The sequence below is a fragment of the Notamacropus eugenii genome, chromosome 7 (genome assembly GCF_028372415.1).
Source record: "Notamacropus eugenii isolate mMacEug1 chromosome 7, mMacEug1.pri_v2, whole genome shotgun sequence".
NCBI lineage: Eukaryota > Metazoa > Chordata > Mammalia > Diprotodontia > Macropodidae > Notamacropus > Notamacropus eugenii.
Window position 1 is genome coordinate 3,532,821 of NC_092878.1, and position 19,238 is coordinate 3,552,058.

Below are 19,238 nucleotides of genomic sequence, written 5' to 3' on the forward strand. Positions count from 1 at the left end.
TAGGATCTACTTAGGGTTTTTTTTAAAGGATGGAGCAGACTTGGTTGTGTTTGTAGAAACCATTAATAAAGTTTTGAGAGATAGTAAATACAAAAATATATTGCCCAGATTGTAACATGCAGCTAAAAGCACAATCTGATGAGTCTTCCTGATTCCAGGTCTAGCACTCTACCCACTGTGCCACCTACGTGCCTTCTATTCTCTTTTCCTATTGTAAGTTGCTCTGGCTAAAAAGTTCCAACATTTCTTTTTCCCTCTTAATTTCAATATTTTTCTAGAAAATCTACTGAATAAATTTATTTTGATCAATTTGAAGAAAATAAAACTTTGGTTTTGTTAATAAAAAAAGGAATCAACTAACAATAAACCCAATATGATGGATACAACCAGAAAGACCATTTTGGCTATGTGTACAGCAGAAACAGTCAAAGTTTATGGTCCCGTTAATGTTAACCCCTGCAAATAGTGACCATAGCTACTTATGGATCTTTAATGAATGAGGAGTAGTAAATCAAACTAACCATAACTTTTTACAATTCTGCTAGGGACAAAAAAATATATATGTCCTTCAAAGGATGATGACAAAATAGCCTGGAAAATAAACTTTATTTTAGGGAATATATTATAGAACTTCATGTCATAAGAAAAAGCTAGCTCCCAGGGAAACTACCATCAAAGGGGAGGGAGTCAGAAAGTGAGCAACAAAGGAAACTAAGAAAAAAAAGACTGAAGTTATTAAACATCTAAGGAGAAAGATAATTTAAATATCTTGAGCATAAGCATATAAACCAACAAGGAAGATACTAAATGATACTAAATCTTAGAACAGATAAAAGAGTCAAGGCATCTATGAATAAATATTGCTCAACAAAGGAAAATTAATCAGCACCTGGCAAGGTAGAGGATCTTGTGGATTCCTGACAAAGTGTGGAACTGTGAAGAAACCAGTAAATAAGATTCAAAAGAAAGTAAAGACAAAAATGCATTGCTAAGATTGTAACAGGCATCTAAAAGCACAGAGAAGGGTGTTCTTCAATAGTTTTCAAAGAGGTTTTCTACAAGGTTTTAAAACTGAATTTAGCCTTGTACAGCTGGAGTGATTAATAGAACAGAAAAACTCAAATCAGTAATGGCAAGTCTCTCCAAAGAAACAAAAGAGAGAATAACTGATTGGGAATAAAAATACACGAGTGAAGAACATTCTGGAAGATGAGAAGTAAAATGCAACCCCATTAAAATAATGCATAATCTCCATGTGAGCAAAACATATTGATCTTAATAGAGACAGTGTGAGAATTGTAGGTCTTCCAGAAGGATGTGATGGACAAGAAAATTAGATACTTTAAATCAAGAAATAATGTAAGAAAACTTCCCAAAACTTTGGATACAGAAAAAATGCCGCTAAAACAATTTCCCAGATTGCCTCCAGAATAAAGATCTCAGGTGAGCCATCGAGCAACAAAAATAAAACAATTGTGGGTGAGGCATAAAATACAGTCACGACCCGTGTGACCAGAAAGGGGCATTTTCATTTTTCCTTTGGTTTTCTACTTGTGTTTTCTGTTTTTGTTTTTTTTTTGAAGTTTGTCTGTTTAATATTCATCTGTTTAACCTCTTCTGTTAAAAACTGTCAGAAGTAACATAGTCAAAAAGTTGTAAGTGGAATCAAACAGATTAATGATGTCGATTTTGCTTCCTAGTTATTTTCCATTCATACTTGCACAGCTAGATACAAATAGCAGCAACTTCCTCATTCCAGCAGATTCTAGGGTACTGGTATCTCCTCAGCTCCATGTTATATTGAAGCCCCCCAAAAAGTTTTAAACTGCATCAAAGTTTAAAATAATTGCTAGTGATTATGTTGTATAGAACAGAATCTACGTTGCCAACTTCTATATAAATGTCGTTTATTCTAGAATTATTTTATAATTTAATGACTAATTTTCTTAAATGTTTCTTTTTTAAGCCTAATCAACATGATGAAGATCTCTTGTTTGATAGGATTTCAGAAAGCTATGTGTTACTTATCATGAAAGTTCCCTCCTATAGAAAAGATACTTTTTTTAAGGTAAAAGTTATATAGAAATGAATTAGTTGTACTGATTAATTCTGAACATTAACAGAGTAGATAATGCTCAAGGGATTCTTTTTAGGATATAAGAGAAAATGCTTGGTTGATCATTAGGGTATAAATGACAATCGTGGAATAAATGTTGGTAATGTCAAGTCTTCATGAATAAAAATGTCTTTTTCATAATATTGCATGCTGTACTATATGTCAGAATTAAATATTCTTTCTGAACTTTGATCACCATTATAAAATTTAGCATTATTTGAAAAATCATAGTACTCCATCAGTACTATGGAGATTAAATGTAGGAAAATTCATTCACCTCTCTACTAGTATTCTCTAATTAGCTCTTTATTTTTAACTTTCAAAAGGATTTTTTCAGGCACACAAAGAATATAAATGTATGTTACATATTATGGCTGAAGACCAAATACTAACATCTTCAACAATGAAACATAATGAGTAAATTAATAGATTGGAGTTATGTTTAAATATTCCTGTCAAGATTAATTACTAGTTTAAGATGGTTACACTGAATAAGATCACTAGTACCATGAATAAGTGCAAACTTGCTAAGATTTCCACAAATATTGTTTACATATCAAGCTTCTTGTCAGGTATTGCATTTTGAGTCGTATAAATCAGATGTAAGATCTTACTTAAACTAATAAATGGTCACCCCTCAAAATAGTATAAATGAAACCCTGATGCCAACCTTGTCAATCGGATTTAATTTTTTAACAGTTCTTCACTTGTAATTATAAATCCAACACAATTAGTAGTTATATACATATTCACATTACTTGTGTATAAAGGTAGCTTGGTATACCAGAAAGAGGAATGGAAAGCTCAGAAGATCTGGATTCTAGTTTCACCACAGACAAATGTTGGCTATGAAATCCTGACATATCCCTTCACCTCTCAGTGGTCTGTGTGTCTCTCTAATGCTATAGGTTGTAGAGAAGCCTCCAGCCTACACTGTGAAAGGAATTTTTCTTATCTGGGAGTTACCTTTTCTAATATTAAAGGTCCAGTCCAATTTGTAGAAGTTTTTAGAGTAATATATTTACACCGAATTGCATATGTATATACATATACTTATGAATAAAGAATTTTATAATAGTGAAAATAAATAGCTTTAATGTTAGAACATATTGGAAGTTCTTTTATAAAGTAATCATCATAATCAATTTTGATGCTTAGGAAGATGAATCAGCTTTTACATACTACAGCACTATTGGTATAGTACCAATAATTGAAAACCAGCTTTTGGTTAATGTCTACATAACATATTAATACTTCTATTAATTAATTTTGCCCCTGCAATATTCCAAAGCAAAATATTCTTAAAAGCCACCATATACAAATTTAGAGAAATTTAAACTAAACCTTGGCCATCATCAGTTCCAAATGCCTCATTTTATATCATGTTGTCCAGAAATGAAGTGACCTGCTTAGTCATCCAGATAGTGCTAGATCTGTGACAAGGACCTATGCTATCAGTTTATTGATCTCTCTAGTAGATCATACTGATTCCCTATGAATCAGTCAGTATTTATTGATCATCTACTGTATTAATGTGTTAATTATTTTATATATATACAAATATATTAATATATACACTGCACACATGTATATATATATTATATATGTGTGTGTTCATTCATTCATTCCTTCATTCACTTATTGCAGTGGATAGAGTGCTAGTCGTAGACTCACCTTCCTGAGTTCAAATCTGGTCTCCAGCACCTACTAGCTGTGTGACCTTGGGCAAGTCACTTAATCCTGTTTGCCTCAGTTTTCTTATCTGTGGAATGAACTGGAGAAGAAAATGGCAAACCACTGTAGTATCTTTGCCAAGAAAATCCAAATGGGGTCACGAAAAGTCAACACAACTGAAATGAATGACAAACAATAATAGAAGAAAGGCACTGGTGTTAAGTGAGATTAAAGAAAGGTCTCTCGTAGAAGATGGGATTGTAGCTGAAACTTGAAGGAACCATGAAACCTCGAAGGTAGAGATGAGGAGGAAGAATTCCCAACATAGGGGAAAATCATTGAAAATACCCAGAGATGGGAAATGAAGTAACTGTGCAAGGAGGCCAGTGTCATTGGATCACCAAGTACGTTTGGGTGAATAAGGTGAAAGACTGACTAGAAAGGGCGAAGTGAGGTTATGAAGGGCTTAGAGTGGCAAACAGAGGCTTTTAGATTTGATCCTCAAGGTAACCTATTACTGCAGTAATAAACCACTGGAACAAATCCCTGGAGTTGATTAAATAAAGGGATGACATGTTCAGAACTATACTTCAGGAAGATCAATTTGACAGCTTGGAAGATCGATTTGAAGGAGGAGAGACTTGAAGTAGGGACATCAATAGTAGGCTACTGAAATAGTCCAAGTGTGATAATGACCTGCACTAGGGTGGTAGCAATATAAAAGAGAAGGAGGTATATACAAGAGGTGTTATGAAGGTAAAATTGATAAGATTTGGCAACAGATTGAATATGGGATATGAGAGAGAGTGATGAGTTGAATATGACACTTGGATCATAAGCCTGGTTGCCTAGGAGGATGGTGGTACTCCTGATAGTTGTAGGAAAGTCAGAAGAAGGGAGTGTTTGGGGAGAAAGATAAGTTCAATTTTAGACATACTGAGCTTGAAATATCCACATAACAGCACGTTTGAGATGTTCAGTAGGTAGTTGGAGATAAGAATCTGGAGGTCAGGAAAGAGATTGTGAATACATAAGTAGATCTGATAATCATTAGCATAAGGATGATAATTGAATCCATGAAGCTGATAAAATCCCACAATAAGTAAAATAATATAAAGATAGAAGGAGAGCATTGGCAACAGAGTCAAGGGGCCCACTCACAGAGGGCATGACTTAGAAGGAGAATGAGGAGCATTTAGATAAATAGAAGGAGATCAGGAGTAATGTAATTAGAGATAAGACAGTATCAAAGAACAAAAGGTGATCAACAATGTTAAAAGATGCAGAAAGGTAAATATATATGTGAGAAAGAAAAAGAGAGAGTGGTACACACACACACACACACACACAGATTTGAGAAAAGGCTATTATATTTGGCAATTAAGAGATCATTGATAACTTTGGGGACAATAGTTCCATTGAATTATGAGGTCAGAAACCAGACTATAGAAAATTAAGAAATGAGTGAATGGAGAGGCAATGGAGGGACTGATTGTAGATTCTCAAGGAGTTTCACCACGAAAGGGAGGAAAGATATAGAATGATATCTAGTGGGGATGGATGGATCAAGTAGAGATTTTTTTGAGGATGGGATATGTTTGTAGGCAGAAAAAAAACCAACCAATACATAGGGAAAGATTGGAAACAAGTGAGGCAAGGGATAAAGGAAGAGAAAGGAACAGAAGGGAAGGGAAGGGAAAGGAAGGAAAGATAAATGAGAGAGTAGAAATGATAGAGGGGCAATCTGCTGAAGAATACAAAATGGAATGGAATCAGAGATGCATGTAAAAGAATTTGCCTTGGTGAAGAGAAGTGCCACCTCTTCATATGAGATAGGAGTGAAGGAGAGATAGTCACAGAAGGTGGATACAAGAGAGAGCTCTTGGTGAATGGTCTCAACTTTTTCAGTGAAATATATTAGTTAGCTCTTTGGTAATAAGGGAAAAGAATTGTCAACATATATAAATAATATTTTAGACAACTTACAATCTCTTTTTAGCTATTAATTTCACCCTTCCCTATACTAATCATTCCAAGAACTGCTTTTTAAAAAAAGCAAACTGACATATTTGATTATAAATTTTTTTTCCGTTATATACCTCAACCCACCCTCTTCGGAGGAGGTGTGAATGTGTTGAATTGTCCCCAAAATGGAAACAAATAGGAAAAACAAAAAAAAGTACCAGTATAATAAATCTTCCCTCTATAATTAATTTTTGTCTGTATTTTGATAGCTCTATCCTGACTGGTTGTCGCAAGCCATCTATACAATATTTCTAGAAGCATTTCCAGACTCTTCTCGATTATTTGATGATGCATTTAAAGAGGAACTCGTGACCACCATGTATGATTGGATGATAGGTACTGTGATGTTATTTAAATATTGAGATTTCCTAATGCATCTTAATCAGGGACCCCAGATAGTTGTATATAAAGATTTCTTGGTAGGTTTGAAACCCGATTTTGCTCATCTCTCAAGCAGTCACTATCATCTTGCCTCTCTTTCTTCCAAGTCCCAGTCAATGAAGTTTGCTAGGGTTCCCCGTAGGAAGGAGAACATCGAGATCATTGCCTCCTCCTGTCCTCTAAGATGTTCACATTAGTACATCACACTCCCCATCCCACCATAACCACTACTATTATCACTGCCACATGTACTTTGATCTCAAGACTTTGAGAAAATGTAAAGTAATTCATTTTCACAACATAGTTGGGGATTTTTGATTTAAAGAATAGTTAGGAGTTTCTTAGTTGACTATAGTATTGAGAGATAATTTGCTCCATTATATTTCTCCCTTTCTTCTCCTAATATATTACTCAATCACCTCTTAATTTTATTCTTTTAGATATCATCCCTTCCTTTTTAACTTACCCTATGCCCTCTATCTATATGTATATAATCCCTCTGAGAAAAGTCTCAAGAGTTACAAATATGATCTTTCCATGTAGGAATGTAAACAGTTCAACTTTAGTAAGTCCATTATGATTACTTTTTCCTGTTTACCTTTCCATGCTTCTCTTGATTCTTATGTTTAAAAGTCAAATTTTCTTTTCAGCTCTGGTCTTTTCATCAAGAATGCTTGAAAGTTCTCTATTTCACTGAATGACCATTTTCCCCCAGAAGTACTGTACTCAGTTTTGCAGGGTAGATGATTCTTGATTTTAATCCTAGCTCCTTTAACCTCTGGAATATCATATTCCAAGCCCTTTGATCCCTTAATGTTGAAGCTGCTAGATCTTGTGTTATCCTGATTGTATTTCCACAGTACTCAAATTGTTTCTTTCTGGATGCTTGCAATATTTCCTTCTTGACCTGGAAGCTCTGGAATTTGGCTACAATATTCTTAGGAGTTTTCCTTTTGGGATTTCTTTCAGGAGGCTATTGGTGGATTCCTTCAATATCTATTTTATCCTCTGGTTCTAGAATATCAGGGCAGTTTTCCTTGATAATTTCTTGAAAGGTGATGTCTAGGCTCTTTTTTTTTATCGTGACCTTTAGGTAGTCGCATAATTTTAAATTGTCTCTCTTGGATCTGTTTCCAGGTCAGTTATTTTCCAGTGAGATATGGCTATTGATGGCTATTTTTTCATTGCTTTGGTTTTGTTTTGTAATTTCTTGATTTTTCATAAAGTCATTAGCTTCTATCTGTTCCATTCTAATATTTAAGGAATTGTTTTCTTCACTGAGCTTTTGGACCTCCTTTTCTATCTGACCAGTTCTGCTTTGTAAGTCATTCTTCTCCTCAATGGCTTTTTGGATCTCTTTTGTCATTTGAGTTAGTCTATTTTTTAAAGTGTTATTTTCTTCAGCATTTTTAGGGTCTCCTTTAGCAAGCAGTTGACTCATTTTTCATGATTTTCTGGCAACCTTCTAATTTCTCTTCCCAATTGTTGCTCCACTTTTCTCACTTGATTTTCAAAATTCTTTTTGAACTCTTCCACAGCCTGAGATCAATTCACATTTTTCTTGGAGGCTTTGGACGGAGGAGCTTTGACTTTGTTGCCTTCTGTTCTCATGTTTTGGTCTTCCTTGTCATCAAACTAAGATTCTATAGTCTAATTCTTTTTCTAGTATTTGCTCATTTTCCCAGCCATTTACTTGACTTCTGAGCTCTTTATCAAGGTAAATCTCTGCTTCCACTGGAGGTAAGGGGTGTACTATCAGCCACTTGACCTTCCCACTCTGTGGGCCTAGAGCTCCAGAAACAGTACCTGCAGCTGCCCCTGTTGCTGCTGGGGCTGCCAGGGCTTCCCTCTCCCCGCTCTGCCACCTTGGGTCTGGGCATGGACCACTCTACTCTCTCATACAGGCCCTCCAAGCTTTTTCCACCGATCTTCCAATTTTTCCTTGGTGTTTGGGGTCATGAAGTCTGGAAACCACCACAGGTGTGAGAGATTTATGCTCCCCAATGCCTGCTCAAGTCCCATCTGTGCTGGCGTGGCCCATGCTGCACTGTCTTCTGCTGCCAGCAAGGTGCAATAGACACTTCCTGGCACCCTTCCAGGCTGTCTTAGGCTGGAGATATGCTTCACTCTGTCATTCTGTGGGTTCTGTAGCTCCAGAATTTGTTTCAGTCATTTTTTACAAGTATTTTTCTGGGCTTGGGGGGAGCATTCTAGAAAGTTCAGGCTGTTACTCCATTATCTTGGCTCCACCCCCCTGAGATAATTTTTAAAAAGCACTTTGAAGCCTGAAAGCCCTACATAAATGCTCACTGTTATCATTCAGGTTACTACCAGCCTAATACTGGGGCCCATTACCTTTTTTTTCTGGAACACTGTAGTATCTTTTAACAGATATCTTGGGGGCAGAGCCAAGATGGCAGAGTAGAAAGATGGACCTGTAGAAGCTTCCCCCACACACACACATAGTCCATAAAATACCTGTATAAATGACTCTAAATAAATTCTAGAGCAGCAGAAACCACAAAACGACAGAGTGAAAGAGATTTCCACCCCAAGACAGTCTGGAAGGCCAACAGGAAAGATCTATTGCACCAGGTGTGGAGCACAGAGCAGTCTTGGCTGTGACATGGCAGGGACAGGACCAGGACAGGTTTCAGGGCACCAGTAACAGCAGCAGCTGTTCCCAGATTGCTCAACCCACAAACACCAAAGACAGCTTCAAAGGTGTTTTCTTCCATCCTTTCAGATGAGAAAGAACAATGCATACCATCAGAGGAAGCCCTAAAAGTCAAGGCTTCTGCATCTAAAACCTCCAAAATAAATATGCAGTGGTCTCAAGTTATGGAAGAGCTCAAAAAGGATTTTGAAAATCAAGTAAGAGAGGTGGAGGAAAAATTGGGAAGAGAAATGAGAGTGATGAAAGAAAATCGTGAAAAATGAGTCAACTGCTAAAGGAGATTCAAAAAAAAATGCTGAAGAAAATAACACCTTTTAAAATAGGCTAACTCAATTGGCAAAAGAGGTCCAAAAAGCCGATGAGGAGAAAAATTCTTTAAAAAAAAAAAAGCAGAATTAGCCAAATGGAAAAGGAGGTTCAAAAGTTCATTGAGGAAAACCATTTTTTAAAAATTAGAATGGAGCAGATGGAAGGTAGTGACTTTATGAGAAACCAAGAAATTACAAAACAAAACCAAAAGAATGAAAAAATAGAAAGTAATGTGAAATATCTCATTGGAAAAGCAACTGACCTAGAAAATAGATCTAGGAGAGACAAGTTAAAAATTATGGGACTGCCTGAAAGATATGATCAGAAAAAGAGCCTAGACATCTTTTTTCATGAAATTATCAAGGAAAACTGCCCTGATATTCTAGAACCAAAGGGCAAAATAAATATTGAAAGAATCCACCCATCACCACCTGAAAGAGATCCAAAAAGAGAAACTCCTAGGAATATTGTAGTCAAATTCCAGAGTTCCCAGGTCAAGGAGAAATATTGCAAGCAACTAGAAAGAAACAATTTGAGTATTGTGGACATACAATCATAATAACACAAGATCTAACAGCTTCAATATTAAAGGATCAAAGGGCTTGGAATGTGATATTCTAAAAGTCAAAGGAACTAAGATTAAAATGAAGAATCATCTACCCACCAAAACTGTGTATAATACTTCAGGGGGAAAAAATGGTCATTCAGTGCAGTAGAGGACTTTCAAGCATTCTTGATGAAAAGACCAGAACTGAATTTAACTTTCAAACAAAAGAATCAAGAGAATCATGAAAAGGTAAACAGGAAAGAGAAATCATAAGGGACCTTCTAAAGCTGAACTGTTTATATTCCTACAAGGAAAGATGATATTTTTAACTCTTGAAACTATTCTCAGTACTTAGGTGGTTGGAGGGAATACACACACACACACACACACACACAGCACAGGGTGAGTTGAATAAGAAGGGATGTTATCTTCACAAATATAATTAAGGGGTGAGAGAGGAATATATTGGGAGAAGAAAAGGAGAAATGGAGTGGGGCAAATTATCTCTCATAAATGAGGCAAGAGAAAGCTTTTTCAATGGAGGAAAAAAGGGAGGAGGTGAGAGGGAAAAAGTCAAGCTTACTCTCATCACATTTGGCTTAAGGAGGGAATAATACACTCACCCAATTTGGTATGAAAATCTATCTTATACTACAGAAAAGCAGAGGAGAATGGGATAAATGGCATGGGGGTATGACAGAAGGGAGGGCAAATGGGAGGAGGAAGTAATTAGAAGTAAACACTTTGGGGAGGGACAAGGTCAAAAGAGAGAACAGAATAAATGGGGGGCAGGATAAGATGGAAGGAAATATAATTAGTCTTATACAACATGAGTATTATGGAAGTCTTCTGCAAAACTACACATATACAGCATATATTGAATTGCTTGCCTTCTCAGTGGGGATAGGTGGGGAGGGAAGAAGGGAGAGAAGTTGGAACTCAAAGTTTGAGGAACGAATGTTGAGAATTGTTTTTGCATGCAACTGGGAAATAAGAAATACAGGTAAAGGGGTATAGAAATATAGGTTGCCCTACAAGAAAAGAGACAAGATGGGGATAAGGGAGGGATGTGATTGAAGGGAGGGCAGATTGAAGGAAGGGGTAATCAGAATGCATGGCATTTTGGGGTAGGGGGAGTGGAGAGATGGGGAGAAAACTTGGAACTCAAAATTTTGTGGAAATGAATGTTGAAAACTAAAAATAAATAAATAAGCATTAAAAAATAACCAGATATCTCTCTACCTCCATTCTCTCCCACTCTCTAACCCATCCTTTACAGATAACGAAACTGAGGCAAACAGGGTTAAGTGATTTGCCCAGGGTCAAACAACTACTAAATGTCTGAGGCTAGATTTGAATTCATGAAGATGAGCCTTTCTATTTCCGAAATGATCTTTTAATTGCCAGATTTGATGGCCCTTTCCGAAACTTCACCTTCTTGTGTCTCCTGGTAGCATTTGAAGTTCCCATCTCTCTGGATTTTCATGATACTTTTCCCTCTCTTGTTTCTCTTCCTATTTGTCAACACTCTCCATAGGAAAATTCAAAGCCCCAGTCAAAGGCTCACCCTCCAAAGCTCATCAAATTGATCCGGGAACTCTCTTAATGAATTCCTTACATAAAAGGATTATATAGACAATTTCCACATTTCATGCAGCTTTCACCTGGAAAAAGAGAAGTAGTCAAGGGAGAAGTGAAGAGCTCTGAATGAGAATTAAGATCAACATAATTTTGAGGGGGTCTCAGTCTTCAGATAGTGTAGATGGTACCTGAATGGTTCTGAGAGCTTGTCCAGCTTGATGGAATGTGAGAGTGATTCTGCTCCGCTGGTTTGGACTTAAACATAGCCCAAACCAGACTAAAATGCAATTTGGAAATATTTAACAAAATAAATAAAAATGCAATAAAACATAGATATGTGTAGTTATTTGTGATTGAAAAACCTCTGTTTCTATTTAAGGTTGACATAACCTCTCTAATATCTAAGACTTTTTTTCTTATTTTCCTTCTTTGATTCTCCCCAAAACCTATCTCTCATTCACAAAAAAAAGCGAAAGAAACCTTTTCATCAGCATGTTCCTTTTTCATCCATTTCCCTACAGGAGACAAGTTATACATGATTCATTTACTTTGCAATTGTCTTTTGAATTCTGAAAAAGTCTTCTGGGATTTGTTGTTTTTGTTTGTTTTTTATATTATAAGCTCATTTTAAAAGCTCGTTTATTATTAGTTTTTCTTTTTCCTGGTAAAATGTGTTAGCGTGCTGAAACACTATAGTTGAGCAAGTCACTCATGATTATTTCCCCCAAGAATTAAAGTTTACTTAGCTGCCTCCTCCTCTTAAGAAATAACATGCAATTTTTAGTTTTCACAGAGACTTTTGGACTAATTTCACTTATATTTCCTTGATTTACAAAGCACCATCATTGACCTTAGATACTTCTAGCAGTCTGTGAATAACTCTTAACATGGGAGAGACAGTTTATTTTACTATTATATTCATATATGTATGTACATATTTGTACATACATAATTTTGATAGTCAATATACATTTTTGGATGATTGCAAAACATGAATTATCATTTTATGGATTCCATCAAATAAGCATTTGATTTTTAATATGTTTGTGCCAGACAAGTTGGCAAATAGTTTTGGGTCACACTTTTTCAGAAACAGCATTTTAAGCCATGGGTTTCCCAATGGACACATTCTTGGCTGTATCCTTTCTGACATTTATGTGCTCCCTCTTGGCTGTATCATAATAGATCTGGTTTTGATTATTATAATTTCCCCTGTGATAACACAGACTTATTTATCTATTGCATTAGAATTTTTCCTGGAAAAAAAGATGGAAAGTTGAAGATAACTTACCTCCTACCTTAAAATCTGTAGCAATAAGATTTCAATTTTTAAAAGTTAACCTTCAATTTAGAAGGAAAAATAACAAATGTGCAATACCTCTCTTTTTTATACCTGTGCATCCTAGTGCAATTTCTAGGAACTAATCTGATAAGTTGACTTTTATAGCCTTCTGGTAGTACCAACTCAGTTTTAGGAACCAGAAGCATACTATACAAGTAGAGATTAATGAGGAGGCAGGCTGAAAAAAAGTAGTGAGAAATCAGAGTAGACCACGGATTTTTATCCTTGCATCCAAGAACTTGGTTTTTAAGAAATGTTTTGATAACCATATTTGAAGATAAACGACTTCCTTTTTATACTGTATATCTTACTTTGTACATTTAAAGCATTATTCTGAGAAGGGGTCTATGAGCTTCACCAGACTGCCATGATCTTGGGTCTATGATACTGGCCCCCCACCCAAAAATGATGAAGGATTCTTGGTATAGTCAAATGTATCCATTCTCCCTTAAAAGTGAAAGGACAAAGAACAGAGATGAGATTTCTTACAAATCAAGAAGAAATTTTAAATATAGCATAAGTCCTCATTTAAAGGGACCTTGACTGCATAGTTTTTCATTTGATTGGTGATGATTCTAGAAACATCCATAGAAATATAACACTGTCAATTAAAAGGTCAATAGTGGAGCCAGAGAATATAAACCTAGTATCTCAATCATGCATGTCCATGAACAAGAAGGAAAGAGGTTGATGATTCATAGAATTTAAATGGAGCCAAAAAATATAACTCAGAGTCATTAGAGGACATCCTAGTAGTGGAAGAGACTTCAGGGTCTGTCCAGTCTAACCCTCCCATTTGGTAGTGAGGAAAATTAAGTGGAAAGAACTTAAATGAGAGAACTAAATGCCCAAGGTCATTTAGGTAGTATTAGATTGAGAGTCTTTATTCAAAATTTATGACCTCTTGGAAGAAAATATTTTACTTCAGAGCCTATAACCAACCTGCTCTCAAAGTTTATAATTAATCTATACCAATAATATGTCTTTGTATTATTAGTAACACTTTCACTGTAATGGATCCATGATCTCAGTGTGGATACTCTCTCCACCACTGCAGATGATAGATGAGTTCTCTTGGAGTGCTGGTCTTGTCCGTGCCCTTCCATAAATCTGGAGATCTACTCAAATCCCTGGAGGCCTTCCTTCGGGTCTCTTCATGTGCCATTCATAGCATGCGTAATGTTTTTCACATCACTTCTTGTACACTTCCACTTTCCAACTCCCCTTCATGTGCTGTTTTTGCTACTGGAATGGAAGCTGCTTGAAAGTAAGAACTATCTTGCTTGGTTATATTCATAGCCTTAATGTTTAGCACAGTGCCTGGCACAGAGTAAACACTAAATAAATGCTTCCATTCTCTCTCTCTCTCTCTCTCTCTCTCTCTCTCTCTCTCTCTCTCTCTCTCTCTCTCTCTCTCTCTCTCTCTCTCTCTCTATCTCTCTCTGTCTCTCCCTCCCCCCTCCCTGTTCTTCATATGGTACATTTGGTAAAGTTGGTGGTTTCACTATCATAATTGTTGAGAACAGATTGCTTTAGGAATGTGTACTGGTAGATTTGTTTCATTCCACTTCTACTTGTTGTTTTTTAGTTTTAATCACAAATACTCTAGCAATAATCTGTCTTAGGTCGCAGGTCAAGTTTTCTATGTGCTTGTTTTTCCCCTCTACTGATTTTCAGTGTTTTATAAGATATTAATTATTGCCTTCTGTCATCCTCTTCGATGATGTTTGACAAATGAGTTTGCATGCTAAGCCGGTGTGACTTTTGTTGCTATGTCTCTCTTCTTGGTAAGGAGAACAATATTTACTGATAAGCAGTTTGATATATATATTATATAATGTCATTACGTGAATATTGCATGAATTATGGTGGTGATGATACATTATGTGATGTGAATCTCTAGATCACCATCATTTTTATGTTAGCTATGTAAAATTAAACCTTAGATAACAAATGATCATTTAGTTGATTGTAGTTAATTGATAACCTTTTTCCACTATCAAATAAGAAACTGAGTCATAAATTCTATAATTTAATCATTCACTTGAGCTGTGTGGCTGTGGGTTTATTATCCAAAGGACAAGAAATAAATAAAAGTCAAATATTTTGCTGTCTCTTTGGGTTATGGACATGAGCCTAGGTTCTCAAAGACTATGCCAGCAAAGAACAAGTTCTGGCAGGATCTGTCATGCTGGAAAGGCTTCAAGTGTCGCCCTGGGAATCAGATCAAATCTGTTTTCTAAGTACCACTTTAGCTAATCACTGAGAGGCACACTACCAGTAGGCTGGCTATTTGGTGATAAAACTTCTTTGGCCATGGCAACTCATGTACCAGGAAAAAAGGAAAAAAATGACCCTTCATCCCCGGTAACTATTTGATTACTATATAGACTGTTGAGTTGATGGGGGGTTTATGGCTAAGTTCCAGTTTTCAAATGATAAATAATTGCCTTCATTTTCCTATCTTATTTGGAAAGTTAACTGGACTGAGAACTGGGACATACACATTCTAATCCGGTGCTACCGATAACCAGCTGTATGATCCCATTCAAATCACATGCCCTCACTGCATCTCAGTTTCCTCACCTGTAAAATGAGTAAATTAGAGTAACTCTAAATTTCTGTCTCTGCTAGGAATCAAAGTCATCTTCACTGGTTTATAGTTCACAGACCCTATTCTCTTTCCTTTTTTTGAAAACCAGCATATGTTTCTGTCTTCAATCAGTTCTACAGTATTGTTCCTCTTCTCCATGAATGTAGTGTTGGAAGTGGGTATCAGAGCCTCTTTAGACGGCAGGGCTCTGTTGTGTCTCTAACTTCTTTAAATTCTAAGAGCAGTGGGGACACAAGAGCTGTCTCCAATCTTCAAAAACCAACTGGAGCTGAAAATATGAGTTTATATAAGCTAACCCCTCCTGCTCTTTCTCTCACCCTTTGCATCAGTTTGCTTTGTGATCAATCTTTACCCAAACCAGACGTTCCTTTTTCAATTTCATCTCATAGATTTTTTTCTTAATTACCCACATTGCAATCTCTCCTTTTGGCTACGTTAATTCTTCTTTTTGCTTCCAGTTATTTTCTTCCTTTTGTAGTCTTTCATATACCATCTTTGATTTAAAAAAAGATCTCAGTAACTACCATCCCTCATGGAGTCATATCCCTATTGTCAGTTTTCTTAATTATTTTTACTTGATACACTTCAAACAATAAAGAAGCACTTTCTTCTGTAACTCTATACTGTGTCATCTTTTACATCACAGGAACTCTCCCTCTTTCTCCCTTCTCTCTCTCTCTCTCTCTCTCTCTCTCTCTCTCTCTCTCTCTCTCTCTCTCTCTCTCTCTCTCTCTCCCTTCCTCTCTCTCTCCCTCTCTCTCTCTCTCCCTCTCTCTCTCCCTTCCTCTCCCTCCCTCTCTCTCTCCCTCTCTCTCTCTCTCTCCCTCTTTCTCCCTTCCTCTCTCTCTCTCCCTCCCTCTCTCTCTCTCCTTCTCTCTCTCCCTCTCTCCCTTCCTCTCTCTCTCCCTCTCTCTCTCCCTCTCTCTCTCTCTTCCTCTCTCTCCCTCTCTCTCTCTCTCTCTTTGTTTTTTTCTTATTTATGATTTTTCTTCCCCAGTTCCATTTCCCATTTTCTCCTGCCTCTTTTTTCCCCCTGCCATCAAGTGAACTTCCTCCTTTTTGTTCCCAAACTCATCCTATGAATTCATCTTTCCACCTTTGTCAGAGCTTGTGTTGTCTCTGTATGTATCTAGACAGTGGCCTATCCTCTTAAGAATTATTTCCTGTGCCTCTTTAGACTGAGTGTCTGAAGCCAGCCCAGCTGAGCCTGTTTCACTTTTATTGTGTCCTAACCTTGTACAGTTTACATATGTGTCCTACTTACTCATACAGATTACACCCTGTACCTTTCTTACATTGGGAACGATTATTCCCCTGTTCATCACATCTATTCTACTTTGACTGGCTGCACATCAAGCTCCGATCTAGATCAATAACAAGTCACTGACTGACCCTTAGCATTGCCATCCTGGGAGGACAGAAGTAGTAGTCCAGTGTCTCTCTTAGGGAGGTTCGTGGTCCAAGAGAAAGCATTTACATACTCCTGCACAAAGTTTTCATATGGGTAAAGAGAGGTTTAAGTGGACATCAAGGGAGAACAAGAAGATTGACAATTTATTGTGCCATTTGCTTTGTGCCATTTTCCCTGATCCCTCTCCATCCCATCTTCCCCCACCCCACATAAACACATGCACACAAGCCACTCAAAACTGGAAGGTTTCTCTCCTTAGCCCTCTGCCAAAGTACAGTTTGGACCATCCTTTTATTCCCAACATCCTCCACTTCGTATTGTACTTATCCATACACAAGTCACATCCTTCTCAATGCAATTCAGGTTACTTGAGGAAAGGAAGTGTCTGCCTCAGTTTGAAGTTTCTTTAACTCCATTGTCTCCTACCATAATTCCCTGAAATTGGTGGGCACTGAATACATATTTCTTAAATTAACATTTGTTGAATGAACTGTTCCACCCGATCTCCCACTGAAATCCTTCGTTCTTTTGTTGTTTCTGGATTAAATCCTTCTCTTGCTAAATTTCAACCCTCACTTAACTCTGGAATAGCATTTATGTTGAGACTTTCCTCTTCCCCTTCCCAGTTTCTATGACCATCCAGCATAGGGCATGTATATCTTCGACCCCTTCTATTGTCCACTACAGCTTCATTCTCTGTTACCAGTCACCAGTCCTATATAGCTGCTAAACAGATGAAAAGAAAATGAGAAAATTCTGATCTGCCCTTGAAAATAACATGTAATCCTCATAAACAGCTATCTTAAGAAATACAGAGAAACAAAAAAAAATGTAACGATGCTACTGTCATCAGGGGAAGTAAAAGGAGTCCAGTTAGAAGTGACGAGAGCTATGTTTGGTTACTAGCTCTGCTATCTGTCCTCTGCACACTTCTATGCAACATATTTGACCTCTCTCTGTTTCAGTTCCATCTAGAAAATAAGGAGTATTTTGAAAAGTAAAATGAAACGATATCAATGTGCTTTGTTTGAAAAGCTAAATGGCATTATTATTTACATCAAAATTTCATGGATCCTTGGTTTAATTGATATGGACATTCATTGTAGATTTTAACTTTTCTGAACCTTCATAGAGAGGTTCATGAAATGATAAAGGCAAAAAGACCGAACAACCTGGTAGACAAATTTCTGTTCATCTGAAGAAAAGGCATTATAATCTGGTTTGGGGATTTCTTCTCTAATTAAATGAAATTCTGATATGACAGGTCTAGGACCCAAGGAACGCGTTTGGACTCTATGGGATCTTGGTGCATTAGAAGAGTATACAATCCATGGTAACAAGAGAGCCATGCTAAGAGAGCCAAAAGGAAGACTTCGAGAAATTACCAGCAAAGGTAAGTTGAGGTTCACGTGAATACTGGGTTAAAGTGTTATCAGCAAACTCAGAGGCACTTGTTCACTAGGCAGGAATCATCATAAGACTTCAGACTAACAATAAAAACAATTTCAAGTTCTAAGGAGACACCATTTTAAAATGAATGTTGTTTGCTCATTGTTTTATCTTCTGCCTTTGAAAAGGTAGGTAGCTCTATCACCTGTCCTATAATATTCTGCTCGTCCCTTACTAGGTCCTGACTGCTACGTTTGTGATGGGCTAAGACACATCAGATACCTTTTGTTAGCCTCCTACTAACCTCAAGAAAACCTGGAAACATTTCTAAACTTTTTTTATTCTTCTAAGTAAAAAATACATGCATGCACACATATGTATATATACATATACACATATGTATGTATATGTAATTGTCATTGATGGCATTATCTCTTGCCATTCACAATTTTTTCAGAAGTCTACTATAATGTTTAATATCCATTTGATACAAAATAAAAATGGGAAAGAGTTCCAATTAAGAGTTGTGGAAGAAGTTTAAATTACTAGGTTTTTTAAAAATAACTATTCTTATTCAAACAAATATATGAATTTTAATTCCTATCAAACATACATTTTTTAAAAAATTTATGAAAGAAATAAACACCTGGCAAAAGTTTAATGACTTTGAAGTATTTCAGTGATAGTTTCTAACACCTGATGACAAAATACAGCTAAACTAATTCAACAGCAAATGAAATCACCGAAGACACTTCAAAACATTCCCTCGATTTTACTACTGGTGAAGCTAGAGAATATTTTTGTGGAGAACTGAAAACAAACAATTATATCTTCTGTGTAAGATCTTAGAAATCTGTAAGTTTCATTAGTTTTATTTTTCAAAGCTAAATGTTCCACTTAGTAGAGAGTAATTTGTCATTTACTAATTATTAGAGCTAGAACATAGTCACTAAGCAATATTGTTCTTAGTCTGTTAGAATAAGTGTTGTAGACCAGGAATTTGTTTGTGAATGGGGGGTGGGAGCTTATTATATAAAATAGTACATATTTAAACTACTTATAATTTAGCTTGCCTTCACATTTTGATTGCAAATGTATTTCTGTAAGCCATGAACATTGTGATACAGTGTTGAATCTGGAGTCAGAGATCCTGTGTTTACATCCTTAGCTCA

At 36.4% G+C, this 19,238-nt stretch overlaps 1 protein-coding gene across 1 annotated transcript in view; it reads left to right on the plus strand.

Annotated features, from left to right (window-relative positions):
- Positions 1-19,238, plus strand: part of FAM227B (family with sequence similarity 227 member B) — a 335,873-nt gene that overhangs the window by 67,339 nt on the left and 249,296 nt on the right. Inside the window, exons 9-11 of the mRNA XM_072623913.1 lie at positions 1,967-2,068; positions 6,025-6,151; positions 17,942-18,070. Coding sequence (XP_072480014.1) covers positions 1,967-2,068; positions 6,025-6,151; positions 17,942-18,070 — 358 coding nt within the window. The remainder of the gene's footprint in view (positions 1-1,966; positions 2,069-6,024; positions 6,152-17,941; positions 18,071-19,238) is intronic.